At 42.6% G+C, this 13,907-nt stretch overlaps 1 protein-coding gene across 2 annotated transcripts in view; it reads right to left on the bottom strand.

Moving 5' to 3' along the window:
* The window catches only part of PPP4R3A (protein phosphatase 4 regulatory subunit 3A), a 30,633-nt gene extending 19,285 nt beyond the window's left edge, over window positions 1-11,348 (bottom strand). Inside the window, exons 1-4 of one of the 2 annotated variants that reach the window (XM_033141103.1) lie at window positions 10,648-11,348; window positions 4,342-4,397; window positions 2,398-2,496; window positions 236-853 (exon numbers count right to left, since the gene is read on the bottom strand). In XM_033141103.1, the coding sequence (XP_032996994.1) occupies window positions 236-853; window positions 2,398-2,496; window positions 4,342-4,397; window positions 10,648-10,789 (915 nt within the window). In that variant the 5' untranslated portion in view covers window positions 10,790-11,348. The remainder of the gene's footprint in view (window positions 1-235; window positions 854-2,397; window positions 2,497-4,341; window positions 4,398-10,647) is intronic. The other variant, XM_033141111.1, reaches the window with a different exon arrangement.
* Between the last annotated feature and the right edge of the window lie 2,559 nt (window positions 11,349-13,907).

Below are 13,907 nucleotides of genomic sequence, written 5' to 3'. Positions count from 1 at the left end.
CACTATGTTAAAGAGTTTAGAAGTTACCCAAAATTCATTAAAAATCCAGTATTTGAGTTTTTAATTAAACCAATAAACAGGAGCCAAACTGTAAGACCCAGCATCCCAGACTGCACCCTTCCAGATATAGAAAATGCTCTAGGTTTGCCAGCAGGCTCCAAACAAGGAAATCTAGATAGAAACAACATTCAATCTGCAGAAAATCCAAGATTAAAGAAAACAATTCCAGACTTACCTGTAACATACCAACTATTTCTACTTTATTAAAAAAGATGAATGAATGAAGAGTTGATAACATGTTTTCCTCAAACACCGAAGGAGTAGGTAGAACCATATCTTGAATATACTGTACTCTGTATGTCTGATGTATTTTTTGTTTCAATTCTGGATCAGATATTGGAATAACTTCTTTAAATTTTGCAGTTTTTGTCAGAAATTCCCTGTGTTTCCGTGACTGTGATAAAGAAGGATCATATTCTAGGCATCCAATTACATCCATTATACATTCTTCAGAAAACATTACTTCAAAAAGTGCAGTTCTATTCAAAAGGAAGATTCCCTTAATAATTTCATACAAATGGTGTAGTCCTTCAATGTTTTCCAAGTCCTCACACACATGAAAAATTTCTAAGAGCTTTTTAATGTAGCCCTCATTTTCCAGTGCTAGAGCAAGTTTTTCTCGCCGCAATGGAGAAGGCAGCGAAGACGCCACAAGTTCTGCAATTTCCTCTAGTCGACTTAATTCACAAGATGGCAACTCTAGACCTGGGGATGACATATCATCAAAGCGTTCCTCTTCAGATTCATCCACCAGATCCTGAGTAATGTCCACTGAAGGGTCTTTCCCTTGAACCTATTAAAGTGAGAGAAAACCAAAGGGGACTTCTTCAGCTTTCACAGCCAGATGCCTACAGCTATATACAGAGATGCAGACAATCCAAGCACTTTTACCATAAATTTATCTTAAACAATTTCGCAGAGAAAAGGGAACTGTACCCAATCCAGTGGAAATGCATAAAACCCAATACAGTGGTGCCTCGCAAGACGAAAATAATTCGTTCTGCGAGTGCTGTCGTATAGCGAATTTTTCGTCTTGCGAAGCACCAACGGGAGAATAGCGGTTTGACGGAAAAAAAATTTTTTTCGTCTTGCGAGGCAAGCCCATAGAAAAATTCGTCTTGCGAGACAGCCTTTCGCTAGCGAATGCCTTTCGTCTAGCGAGTTTTTTGTCTAGCGAGGCATTCGTCTAGCGGGGCACCACTGTATTAAACCTTGAATATCAGGTATTGAAAAAAATATACAAGAACCAACAGGGTGGGTGAAAGTTCTAGTTACAGAAAAATCCACACCATGACAGCTAAGCAGCACAATGCAAGCAGCACCAGGTTTGTCTTCAGATATTGTTATCTTAGACTAAAAATTGAAGTGAGCTTTTTTGCTTCACAATACTAAGTTCAGCCTCTAACCAACACTATGGAATGAGCCCGAATATTTTAGAAGACTGTTCCTACCTAGCTAATGCTTCCCTACTAATATTTGGTTTTTCTATTTGAATGTATTAGCATCAATTTTTGTAAACCACCCAAGAATCTCTTGATGAAGGGCAGCACATTTTTAAAAAATGCAAACAGTACCACCCTAGGCAACTGCTGCCTAGTTATCCACACTCTGGTCAGGGCTACTGTTATGAATTAAACTGGGCCATCTTGCCAATCCTGCCCTCCATACTTATGTTCAAATATTCTTGCTACTCCAAATTAACTGTATGGGTAGAATTCAACTCAAGCTCCTTTGGGAGGAAGGGTGGGACAGAAATTTAACAAATAGAAACAATGAAATGCTCTTGTGCTTGCAAAAGGACTTTTGATTAGCAGGTGTCTCTGCTGATGGAAATTATAGTTTTCACAGTTTCCCCCTTTTTCCACACAGCTTTTCAGAGTACCTTACATGCTGTTTTGGAAGGCCCCCCAATTCTCTGGAGATTACTTTTGGGGGCTGCAAAGGGAAAGGGGAACAGGCAAAAATCTCCTCTTCTATTAATGGTATTATCCACTTTATGAAAAACCCATCTGTTAAGTGCAAAGGTACCAATTTAATTCTACTTTTGCTATTGCTATCTTAGCACCTTCCTAATGGCAAGGTTTAATTTATGATTTCCCAGTGTTCTACAACAGTGGAATATTTTCGTTTTCATATTTGCTGACAATCAGGAGTTGTAGGTATTTGGTCCTCTTGTTTAGTTAGCCCATTTGTTAGTTTGAATGGAAGTCTGAATATGCACTACATAGACTTCATGTTTTAAATAAACTGGATGCTTCTGAAGGAAATGGTGAAGGAAATATTCACTTAATATTGCAAATGGAACAAATATTTAAACATTTGAGAGGGAAAGCTTACCTGACATATTTTTTCCCATATTTCATCACATCCAGCTTTTTCTTGAAAGCTAAGTGCCAGATCATAGTTCTCTGCTTCAGACCACACAATCAGTGTGTCCTTAAAAAGTTAAGAATTATGTTTAGTTGAGCTATATTTAACATTTTACCAATTGAACTGTACTATTTTTCTGCTGGTCTTTGACTATTAAAGTTTTACTTACTTACTATTTAACATTACAAAACATTTTCTAAAGATGAATTATTTGATCCAATAAAGTCTGAGATAAAAAAGTAGTGTTTCACTTGCATATTACTCTTAATAAAACAACCCCCCCCCTAAAAATTCCCATATTGGACTGTCAGTGGATACCAAGCCAATGCAAAGAAAGTCACATGCACGGCACACTGGCAGTGTTTTTAGCATACAGTTGCCACTGAGCAAACTATGGCTGCTGGATCTAAAACATCATCTATATTTTGGCAAGTAGATGAATTTTATAGGGCAACATTGTGTTATGTCATGCTTTGCATGAAATTATGATTGTCACACCTACATTCTCATTTTGATTAAAAGCCACTTTCATAAAGAATATTTCTTATTCACTTTTTTATCACCAATGACCACACTCCATCTGTATTGTATTTTAGACACTCTTCATAAAACAATTCATCCATCTGATAATTTTAGCAGCCTTTATGCACCCTTTTTACAATTTCCCAAGGGTTTTGAACTGCATACACAGAACATTTCAAATATACACAACATCAACTTTGGTAATGGCATTATTTGTTGTTTAATTTTCCACTCTTTTCCTATTATCTCCATTTGCTTTTTCCCTACAGCATTATACAGTCATACCTCGGGTTACGGCCACTTCAGGTTGTACGTTTTCCGGTTGCGCACCGCACTGAACCCGGAAGTACCGGAAAAAGTTACTTCTGGGTTTCGGCGCTTGTGCAAAAGCACTAAATCGCACATTGCGCAGAAGCATTGAATTGCGACCCACGCATGCGCAGACACGGCACGGCGGGTTGCGAATGCTGTGGGTTGCGAATGTGCCTCCCACACGGATCACGTTCACTGCACTAAAAGACTTCTGCAGAAATTTGTTTACTCATTCACATGCTCTTTCCTGTTTTTGAATCAGTCACCAACCCATAAGATCACAGAGACTAATTAATGACTGCTACATTCTTAATGAACTTTTCACAAGGCCCTTCAATGCACACTTTTTGAAAAAAAAAATCTTTATATTTACAGGACTGCCCTACACTGTCTGCTAGTTGAGACTACAATTATAATCCTACTAGCCTGGCAACAAGCCCCACTGATTTCTATGCTTCTGAGTATACATTATTCTGACTGCAGCCTTACTTGGGTAATCTGACTGAGAAGCATACAGTTCCTTGGATGCTATTTAAAAGCCAGTGTTACATTGGTGATCTACTAGTAATTTGGTATGGATGGTCCTGCAATTTTACATAGGAGTTCCCTAAGAACCCATTGGTGAATCACAATTTATCCAAGCAATTGGTTACTATTTGGTTTGTCAATCAGTCCAAAAATCTCCTGACACCTTTTTGGGTGCAGCTTTTTTATTGTGTTAGCTGATCTGTTAAGTTTAATGTGAAGTTCACTAGACTTCACTGTATTCATTTACACTTGAGTACCTAACTCACAAGACTATTGTACAGAGGAATGATAAAAGGAGTTCTGGAAAACTGTCATACTTCAAAAAGGTTCTATGGTAACTGAACTGTTAGATTAAGCTGGAGACACAAACAATTACCATGTTACTGTTACACTGTTGCCAGTGAAGCATCAACAGATACATTTCTGGGTCATAGCAGTTCACAACCCAAGCCACGACAGCCTGAAAGCATGTTGAAGTTGGCAGACCCAACTGTCATATTTCCATCAAACATTTCTTACACTGGGAAAGATAGCTGACTAAATTGTTACCTGTTGCTTCTGGTAAGCAGTATTAGGATTGATTTTGGACTCCAGAAGAAGAGAACCTAAAAAGAAGGGGGAAAGTGTTTTATTTCCTCCCCTAGAAATAAAGCAGCATTTATATAATCTATACAAAGCAAACTTAAAATAATCATTCACCAGGTATACACAACTATTCCTGTGAAGAAATGGTTACTGATTCTGCAAACAGTTCTTCTCTTAAGGTAACCTTCGCCATCCTGGTGTCCTGCAGATCTTTTGAACTACAACTCCTATCAGTGCATACATCCCAAAAAATGAGAAGGGCACCAGTTGGTGAAGGCCGTTCTTACGATTATCAAGCACTGAAATCCTGTAATATATAATTTTAATTAAAAGCAGTTAGTTAATGTTATATTTATTTTTCTAAGTCTTGATTGTGCAAAGCAAACTTTCCTAGGTTAATATCAAAACACACTTCCTCTCCCTCAAAGAAGGTTTCAAGGTATTGAAACATTCTGGAAAGGAAACAAACATAAATCATACAAATCATGTCTTCTGTAAAACCTTTCAGGATGGGTAACAGAAAGGTTGATATACTGTGAAAGAGTGGTGGCCAACTAGTCACTGTTACAGAAATAAAGCAAGGCTAGCTATTGCAACTTCCTAAAAGGCCCTGCATATATTACACTCCACTTTTGTACTGGACTCTAGGGCTGGTAAGTATTTCAATTTTTTATAGGCTGAACAATTTCAAATTTCTAGGTGCCATTATCAAGCTTCCAGAATTTTTGTGATTAAACAGATCCACCCCTCCAGCCCAGCTGAAGATACCGATTTAGACTTGTTCTGGTCTAGTTAGAGGTAGACAATGCGAACACAGAAATGCAAAAATCCAAATCAGTTTGCATGCAATGTGAAGCCAATCCATGGCTTAGTACAAGCACTTTGCATCTGCACTTACGTGAGCTAAGTCATAGTTTGGGTTAGTGTATCATCAGAACACAGGCTCAGGATTTCTCTCACTCCAGAGAAACCAGAAGCTGTAACCAAGTTTTGGTTTACATGTCAAACCATGGCTTTGCTTATAGCAGTGCAGCAGCGGCACCAGGAGCAGAGGAAGAGCAAAGCAGTTGTGATTTATTCATCAGAAACCTGCATGTTCATGCATTTGCAAAAAGCCATAGTTTGGCTTTGTATTATATATTAACCACATCAATAGCGGTAGGAGAAATAAACTGTTGCATTAAGGTTCTGTATTACCTGTAAGCACAGATCTATAACTAATCATGGCAATGGGTTAAAAGTAACAAATTCAAGCATTAGGCAACTAGGAAGAAGTAGTGTATGGCTGAAGCCAAAGGAAACATACTTCTGAGGACACATTTGAAGGGTAGAAAAAGTTTACAGTTCAAATACTGAGTTATTACTGCCAGGGGGAGGGAAGAGAAGCAGTACCATTAAAATGTAAAAGCAGCTGATGGTTCAACACTTCTTAAATGCCTGAAATAGTTAAAAAAGAAAAGAAGAGACAGTGCCTAGTTTTTGTTCCCTGCATAGACCAAGTCTCTTGTTTATCATCCCAGGAGAGTGCAGAGAACATTCTCCTAGAGTTAACTGACTGAACAAATGGAACAGGTACCTGAAAGTTACCTTTTAAACTCATCTCTTACACAAATTTCAGTTAGTAGGAGTCTACTTTTCAGTTACTAAGTTAATGGTTAAATGATTAACACTATTACCAAATATATTGTGTTTAGTTGTGGCTGTTGCCTTACTTCACTGAGATAACAGGTGTTCAATAAAATTGATTTAAGGGCATGGAAAGATTTCACTAGCGAATAATATGGACTAATGTTAAAAACATGTTTGTCCTCTTCTTTAATATAAGAAACAAGGTGGGTTCAAAAACAGACAAGACATGTGTTATTTCCCCAACAATGTATAACTGCCACTAAATCTACCTCATATAATTTAAGAGATTAGAGAGATATTTGCAATATTCACAGGTTACAATCCTATACCCACTTACATGGGAGTAAGCCCCAATGAACTCAGTAGACTTCTGTGTAGACATGTACAGAATTGCACAGGAAAATGACTATACAGTAAATGGGAAGTATCACAGTAAGTAAGCTGTTCTTATTTTTAATTTGTAAGCTACCTTGAGTCCTTGTCAATGTGGGGGTATAAATAAATATACAATAATAAAGTAAGGGAAAATGCAATAAAAATAGGCTTTCCTTTCATTCCAGTTTTATCATGCAGCCAAAAATCTGTGTGTGCTGCAGAGGAGAAATGAGATATTTCTGCCCTCCCAGAGAATCAAGTTGCTCACATATGTTGGCCATCTTTGCTTAGAAGCCTTATCTGGGGTGTACATTTTAAACTCCCTTGACAATATATCATTCATGTCAATGTCAAAGCATATATACAAATATAGAGGCTATTGGCATGCCTGAAAAAGCGGACCATTTGGATTCCTTCCAGTCGGGATTCAGGCCTCATCATGGGACTGAAACTGCCTTGATCGCACTGGTCGATGATCTCCGGTGGGCTAGGGACAAAGGTGAGAGCTGTTTCCTAGTTCTGCTGGATCTCTCAGCAGTTTTTGACACCATTGACCATAACATCCTTCTGGACCATCTGGAGGGGTTGGGAGCTGGGGGCACTGTTATACCGTGGTTGCGCTCCTTCCTCCTGGGCCATGTTCAGAAAGTGGTGGTGGGGGATGAGTGTTCAGACCCCTGGGCTCTCACTTGTGGGGAGCCTCAGGGTTCTGTCCTCTCCCCCATGCTTTTCAACATCTACATGCAGCCACTGGGAGAGATCATGAGGGGGTTTGGCTGGGTGTTCAGTATGCGGATGATACCCAGCTCTACCTCTCATTTAAATCAGAACCAGTGAAGGCGGTGAAGGTCCTGTGAAGGTCCTGTGTGAGTGTCTGGAGGCGGTTGGAGGATGGATGGCGGCTAACAGATTGAGGTTGAATCCTGACAAGACAGAAGTACTGTTCTTGGGGGACAGGAGTAGAGGACTCCGTGGTCCTGAATGGGGTAACTGTGCCCCTGAAGGACCAGGTGCGCAGCCTGGGAGTCATTTTGGACTTACAGCTGTCCATGGAGGCACAGGTTAATTCTGTGTCCAGGGCAGCTGTCTACCAGTTCCATCTGGTACGCAGGCTGAGACCCTACCTGCCCACAGACTGTCTTGCCAGTGGTGCATGCTCTAGTTATCTCTCACTTGGATTACTGCAATATGCTGTATGTGGGGCTACCTTTGAAGGTGACCCTGAAACTACAACTAATCCAGAATGTGGCAGCTAGACTGGTGACTGGGAGCGGTCACCGAGACCACATAACACCGGTCTTGAAAGACCTACATTGGCTCCCAGTACATTTCCGAGCACAATTCAAAGTGTTGGTGCTGACCTTTAAAGCCCTAAACAGCCTCAGTCTGCACCCCCATCGTTCTGCCCGGACACTGAGGTCCAGTGCCAAGGGCCTTCTGGCGGTTCCCTCACTGTGAGAAGCCAAGTTACAGGGAACCAGGCAGAGGGCCTTCTCGGCAGAGGCACCAGCCCTGTGGAATGCCCTCCCACCAGATGTCAAAGAGAAAAACAACTACCAGACTTTTAGAAGACATCTGAAAGCAGCCCTGTTTAGGGAAGCTTTTAATGTTTAGTAGATTATTGTATTTTAACATTATGTTGGAAGCCACCCAGAGTGGCTGGGGAAACCCAGCCAGATGGGCAGGGTATAAATAAATAAATAAATATTATTATTATTATTATTATTATTATTATTATTATTATTATTATTATTTAGTATGGCTAGTGCTATACTCCACTTTCCCCTTCTCCACATTGCCTTATCTTGGCACTCATCACTTTGCTAGCACTGGGGTAGACAACTGAGCATGGTGAAATTCCATGCTGCTGAAATGTGCTTGACTATTTCAACCATGTGGCTTAGGCCATTTGCATGGGTTTTTCCCAAACACTCCTAATGGCAGTCGCTCCTGTGATGCAGTGTGTATACCTGGTATGCGGGGGCGGGGAGCTTTGTTAATACCACATGATTTGTATCCCAAGTACCAGGACTATCCCATTGCCTTTGTCACCAATATGCCTGTCTTCAACCTCATTTGGAGAGACTACAACGCTATGGTATACTTACTGCTTTTTACTCCCTAGAGATGCAGATACCAGGTCCTATCTATCACTTTCTACCAGGTCCTAGGTCTAAAACTTTCAGTGTGGTGCACAGCAAGAAACATAAAAATATTAATATGGCAACAGAAAATATAAAGCAAAGCCGAACACGAAATTCTAGAACTACAATACATTGGGAGTGAGAAAGCTCTCTACTTAATCTCCAGGGTGCCTATTCCAGAAGGCTGTGTAGTGGCAAAATTTGTGACACACCCCACCAAACTCAGCCCATCAGTTATGTATTGCTGCCTGCTAGTGGCATGGTAAGTTTCCTGTTTCTGCTGCTTGTCTTGTACAGCAAAACAGCTCATTATCTGAGATGCAACTGGACTAGGTTCAGCTTGCAGATCACGAAGCATGACTTGTGTACAATCAGTAAAACTTCCACAATATCTATATAAATGTTTACATTTCATCAACATTATTTTACACGCTGGTCCCATTATCTGCACACTCACTATTTGAAAATTCATGTCCCCATGAAAATAATTATGCCCAAACCTTGCTATACACTCCACAGATTCACTTATCTGATTGCTGATTGGCTGCAGCCATTTCACGAAGAAACCATGGAGGGGGAAAGAGAGCAGACAAATCCCACAGTAGAATTTCCATAGGAAATTGTAACTAGTTATGTGAATGCTTGCCTAACCAATGATTTCACAGAATGCATTGTGTTTAGTAAGCGGGACCCATGTGTATTTTAAAGTCTGAAAAGTTTAAAAGTAATATTAAGAAATAAAATAATTGCATTTTACTTCATTTATAAAGTTTGGAAAATGGACTTCCAGACTAAGATAATTTGAGGCACACTTTTGATAAATCAACTAAGAATATTAAGTTCTAATCAGTCACAAAGATTCCCCGAGTTAACACGCAAACTTAGTGTAACTAACGGCATGAGTCTACAGGTATTATTCAACATTGTACTATCACAATTGTTCCATAAGTACAAACATTTGCCCCAGAGCAGATTTGGGGGGCTTGGTGGGGGGCGCAGTCCCACTACACTAGTGGGAGTCCTTGAACTAACCAGGTAAGTTGAATCCGGCACTATCAATGGGATTGAATTAACAGTAAATATGGAAAGGATAATGCTGCAAGACTGAAATATTATGCACAAACTTATCAGCAAGTCTCACTGCTCTCTTGGAAATCAGCTCCATTTATTTGTTAGGGTTTTCCCCCACCTAGCCTACTTTCATTTTTACTTAGTTTCAAAAGAGGGAGAAGATGTTTTTCGGCACCAACCTAAAAGGGTCACTATCAAGATAAAAAGAAAACAAAAATAGGAAGGGGGAAAATGTTGTTAAAGATGAAATAGAACTTAAGATCACTTGTGTATATTGCAGCACACACAGGATTCATTGAACTTCCAAATTGCTATTAAGTATTCTCCAACTGATTTGTACTTCCTTTTGTTGGCCTAAAACCTGAAGGAAAAAACATTGTATTTTATTTACTTTAAGCAGATACAAAAGGCAGATCCTGAAGCTTAATTTATCATAAAGAAATTATTTCATATGCTTTCACAAAGAATTTCACCACAGCAATCATGAAATAAATCTTATGTTAAAAGAGGTAAGTGTGTTTTTCAACTTATAATTTTGATAATCTATAGTTCATGGGTTTGACAAACATGAACTATGGATTCTCTTTAGAATGTAAGGAGATAATGGGTTCTTATGGAAAGTGGGAATTAGAAGTCAATATCATTCCACACTTGCTGAGATAACTTAAGGGTTCTAGGACAGCATGTACATTCATTAAAATTAATGCAATTTTTGTAATTATCTTCCATCCTAAGATTTTAGGAGCAAAATTTGCTAATCAGTACTTAATTTTTATCTAGGCACAGTGGTCAAAGTCTATCGTTGCAAATATTCTACAGCAGAATATTGCAATAACTGTTATGTAGTTAACAACAGCACATTGTCGGGAATCAACTGTCATGATAGCCAACATATGTTGAATAATACTTACCTGGTTTCAGACTCCCATATACATCATCCAATACTTGAAATTCAATTCCAAGATAAGATTACCACCTCCCACCTTACTAACACGAACACAGGGATTAATACTTTTGGTGTGCACATGTTCACACATTCAGCCAAACTTACCATCGCTCTCTGCCCTGACTAGCAGGGACATGCCCTTCAGCCTTTCCACATAGCCAGAGGACACATGTCCAGTGCCTCGGTCGTCCCACTGTCTATCTTCATTCAGTGTATAAACCTTCACCCTTCTCCGGGTATCAGTCATCCTGCCTCTTGCCACACCACAGGGGACTACAATAGTTGACTGAGCTGATGTGCAGGGTGGGGGCTTTGCCCCCCTCAGTGAAGGGGAGCAGTAAAGAGAGTAAAAAGTCTCAGACGGTGTCCCACAACAGTCCTCTTTATGGCAACTGCTAGAGTAGCTGCTGCATCACCCCCAAAAGGGGGCCAAAGCAAAAGTGAGGGGGGGGGAGAGAGGAGGGAAGGGAACTTCTTCAGTGAAGAAGCAGCACTGCCTTGCAGAATGCAAGATAACAGGAAGTAACAATGGCAGAGTTGAGAGGGGGAAACAGAAGGACAAGGGTGGTCTTAAAAGAAGGGTGTGAAAAGAGTCCCGAATTAAACAGGTGACTAAAAGCGTAGAAATTAACCGGGTGTGCCAATAAGGCAGGCTGGCATGAAGAAGAAGTGGTGGTGGTGGAGGAGGGGGGCGCAGATCGGAGGCGTAAGTGACAGAGCAGCGGGAGGAGAAAGAAAGCGGGCGGATCAGTGGTGACAGGAAAGGTAAGCCGGGGGAATCAGCTAGTTCCCCCCACCCCAATAAAAAAAACCCCGAAAAGTACCACGGGAGCGGCGGGAAGTGAAACCCGTAAGGATAGATCGGGGAGACGTATTTAGGGGGGAGCGGAAGGCGAAGTGGGGGAAACAACGGGCAGAGCGGATCGGTTCGTCCTCTGCCCGGCTCTATTGTGCGCCGAGCTCCCAGGCCCGAAGCCCCTTCTTTCGGCCAGACTAGGGGATCGAGACGGAGCCGCCCCTTCTTCGCAGAGAGGAGGCCGCGGCCTAAGCCGGCGGCGGCGGCGGCGGGGGGACGGTGCTGCTGCTGCTGCCTCGCTGCCTGCCTCCCTGGGCGTGGGCGGGGAGAGGAAGCGGGGCCGGGCGGGCCGGGGGCGCGCAGGCGGCCTCACTGCCCGGTCTCCCCCATCAGCTCCCCTCACGAGCAGCGGCAACTCAACTCCCAGCCCGACTCCTCCGCCGCCATGTTCTTCCTGCTCCCGCTCCCGCCGCCGGTGCCGAGTCCCAGCCTCGAGCCTCGTCGCCTGAGGCGCTCCTCCTGCTCCTTCCCGCGCACCGGGCCAAGGCGCGGGGCCCTTCCGTGGGCGGGCTGGGTGGCTGAGGCGCTGGCCGTTCGTGTCCTTCTGTCTCAAGGCTCAGTCACGGCGCGGCCGCCATCTTGGTTTCACCTCTTCGCTGCGCGCGCGGGGTCTCCCAGCGAAAGGCAGCACGGGCCGGCCGCGAACATTTAAAGGGCCAGCAGCCTCGCAGAGGCTCCGCTCGGGATGGTGGCTCAACCTGAAGGCGCGCGGCGTTTCTTCGCACTTTGATCCCCCTTCCTCCGAGAACCGCACAAAACTCTCCCGGAGGAAAAACAACACGTCTTGTTCCGCCTAGGAAAAGCCGCGTCTGAAGCAGCCTGCAGAGAACCGAGTTCCGTGAAGGGGGCCCAATGCACACGTGACATTCAGGAGTGCCAACTTATCCCGGGGCCGTGAGTGCCATGTAGCGTGCACCGAAATTTGTGGGTGCCCAGTCCCTTCATGGGGATTTTTGTGGGTGCTCGGGCACCCAAGGCCCCAGCGAGTTGGCACCTCTGGTGACATTCATGGTACCAAGGAGTTTGTGCCAAAGACGACTTGTGTAAGGGCGAGGGGTAAATCACAGCTGGATCTCTCTGTCACCTGCATGTGCTCTGGGGATACATTGCCAGTTCCAGTGTTAACGCCCCCCCCCCCAAAAGAGAGCCTGTGGCAGCCAGGATGTCTTTCAGCCTTGCTGCTGCTGCTACACATCGGCCAAGCCCAAGCTGCGCATAAATGAATGCAGATTTCCAAAGAATAGCAAGGAGAGACAAGAGGGCCTTTCTAAACGAGCAATGCAAAGAAATAGAAATAGAGGAAAATAACAGTATGGGAAAAACCAGAGATTTGTTCAAGAAAATTGGAGATATGAAAGGAACATTTCGTACAAAGATTACCACAATTAAAGACAAAAGTGGAAAGGACCTAACAGAAGCAGAAGACATCAAGAAGAGGTGGCAAGAATACACAAGAGGAATTATACCAGAAAGATATGGAGGTCTCATACACCCCAGGTAGTGTGGTTGCTGACCTTGAGCCAGACATCCTGGAGAGTGAAGTCAAATGGGCCTTAGAAAGCCTCACTAACAACAAGGCCAGTGGAAGTGATGATATTCCAGCTGAACTATTTAAAATTTTAAAAGATGATGCTGTTAAGGTGCTACACTCAATATGCCAGCAAGTTTGGAAAACTCAGCAGTGGCCAGAGGATTGGAGAAGATCAGTCTACATCCCAATCCCAAAGAAGGGCAGTGCCAAAGAATGCTCCAACTACCACACAATTGCACTCATTTCACACGCTAGCAAGGTTATGCTTAAAATTCTACAAGGCAGGCTTAAGCAGTATGTGGACCGAGAACACCCAGAAGTGCAAGCTGGATTTCGAAGGAGCAGAGGAACCAGATACCAAATTGCAAACATGCGCTGGATTATGGAGAAAGCTAGAGAGTTCCAGAAAAACATCTACTTCTGCTTCATTGACTACGCAAAAGCATTTGACTGTGTCGACCACAGCAAACTATGGCAAGTTCTTAAAGAAATGGGAGTGCCGGATCACCTCATTTGTCTCCTGAGAAATCTCTATATGGGACAAGAAGCTACAGTTAGAACTGGATATGGAACAACCGATTGGTTCAAAATTGGGAAAGGAGTACGACAAGGCTGTATATTATCTCCCTGCTTATTTAACTTATATGCAGAAATCATCATGCGAAAGGCTGGACTGGATGAATCCCCAACCGGAATTAAGATTGTCGGAAAAAATATCAACAACCTCAGATATGCTGATGATACTACCTTGATGGCAGAAAGTGAGGAGGAATTAAAGAACCTTTTAATGAGGGTGAAAGAGGAGAGCGCAAAATTTGGTCTGAAGCTCAACATCAAAAAAACTAAGATCATGGCCACTGGTCCCATCACCTCCTGGCAAATAGAGGGGGGAGAAATGGAGGCAGTGAGAGATTTCACTTTCTTGGGTTCCATGATCACTGCAGATGGTGACAGCAGTCACGAAATTAGAAGACGCCT

This window comes from Lacerta agilis, chromosome 1, assembly GCF_009819535.1.
Source record: "Lacerta agilis isolate rLacAgi1 chromosome 1, rLacAgi1.pri, whole genome shotgun sequence".
NCBI lineage: Eukaryota > Metazoa > Chordata > Lepidosauria > Squamata > Lacertidae > Lacerta > Lacerta agilis.
Note: the sequence above shows the minus strand (reverse complement) of the source record. Positions and strands in the feature narration are given on the sequence as shown.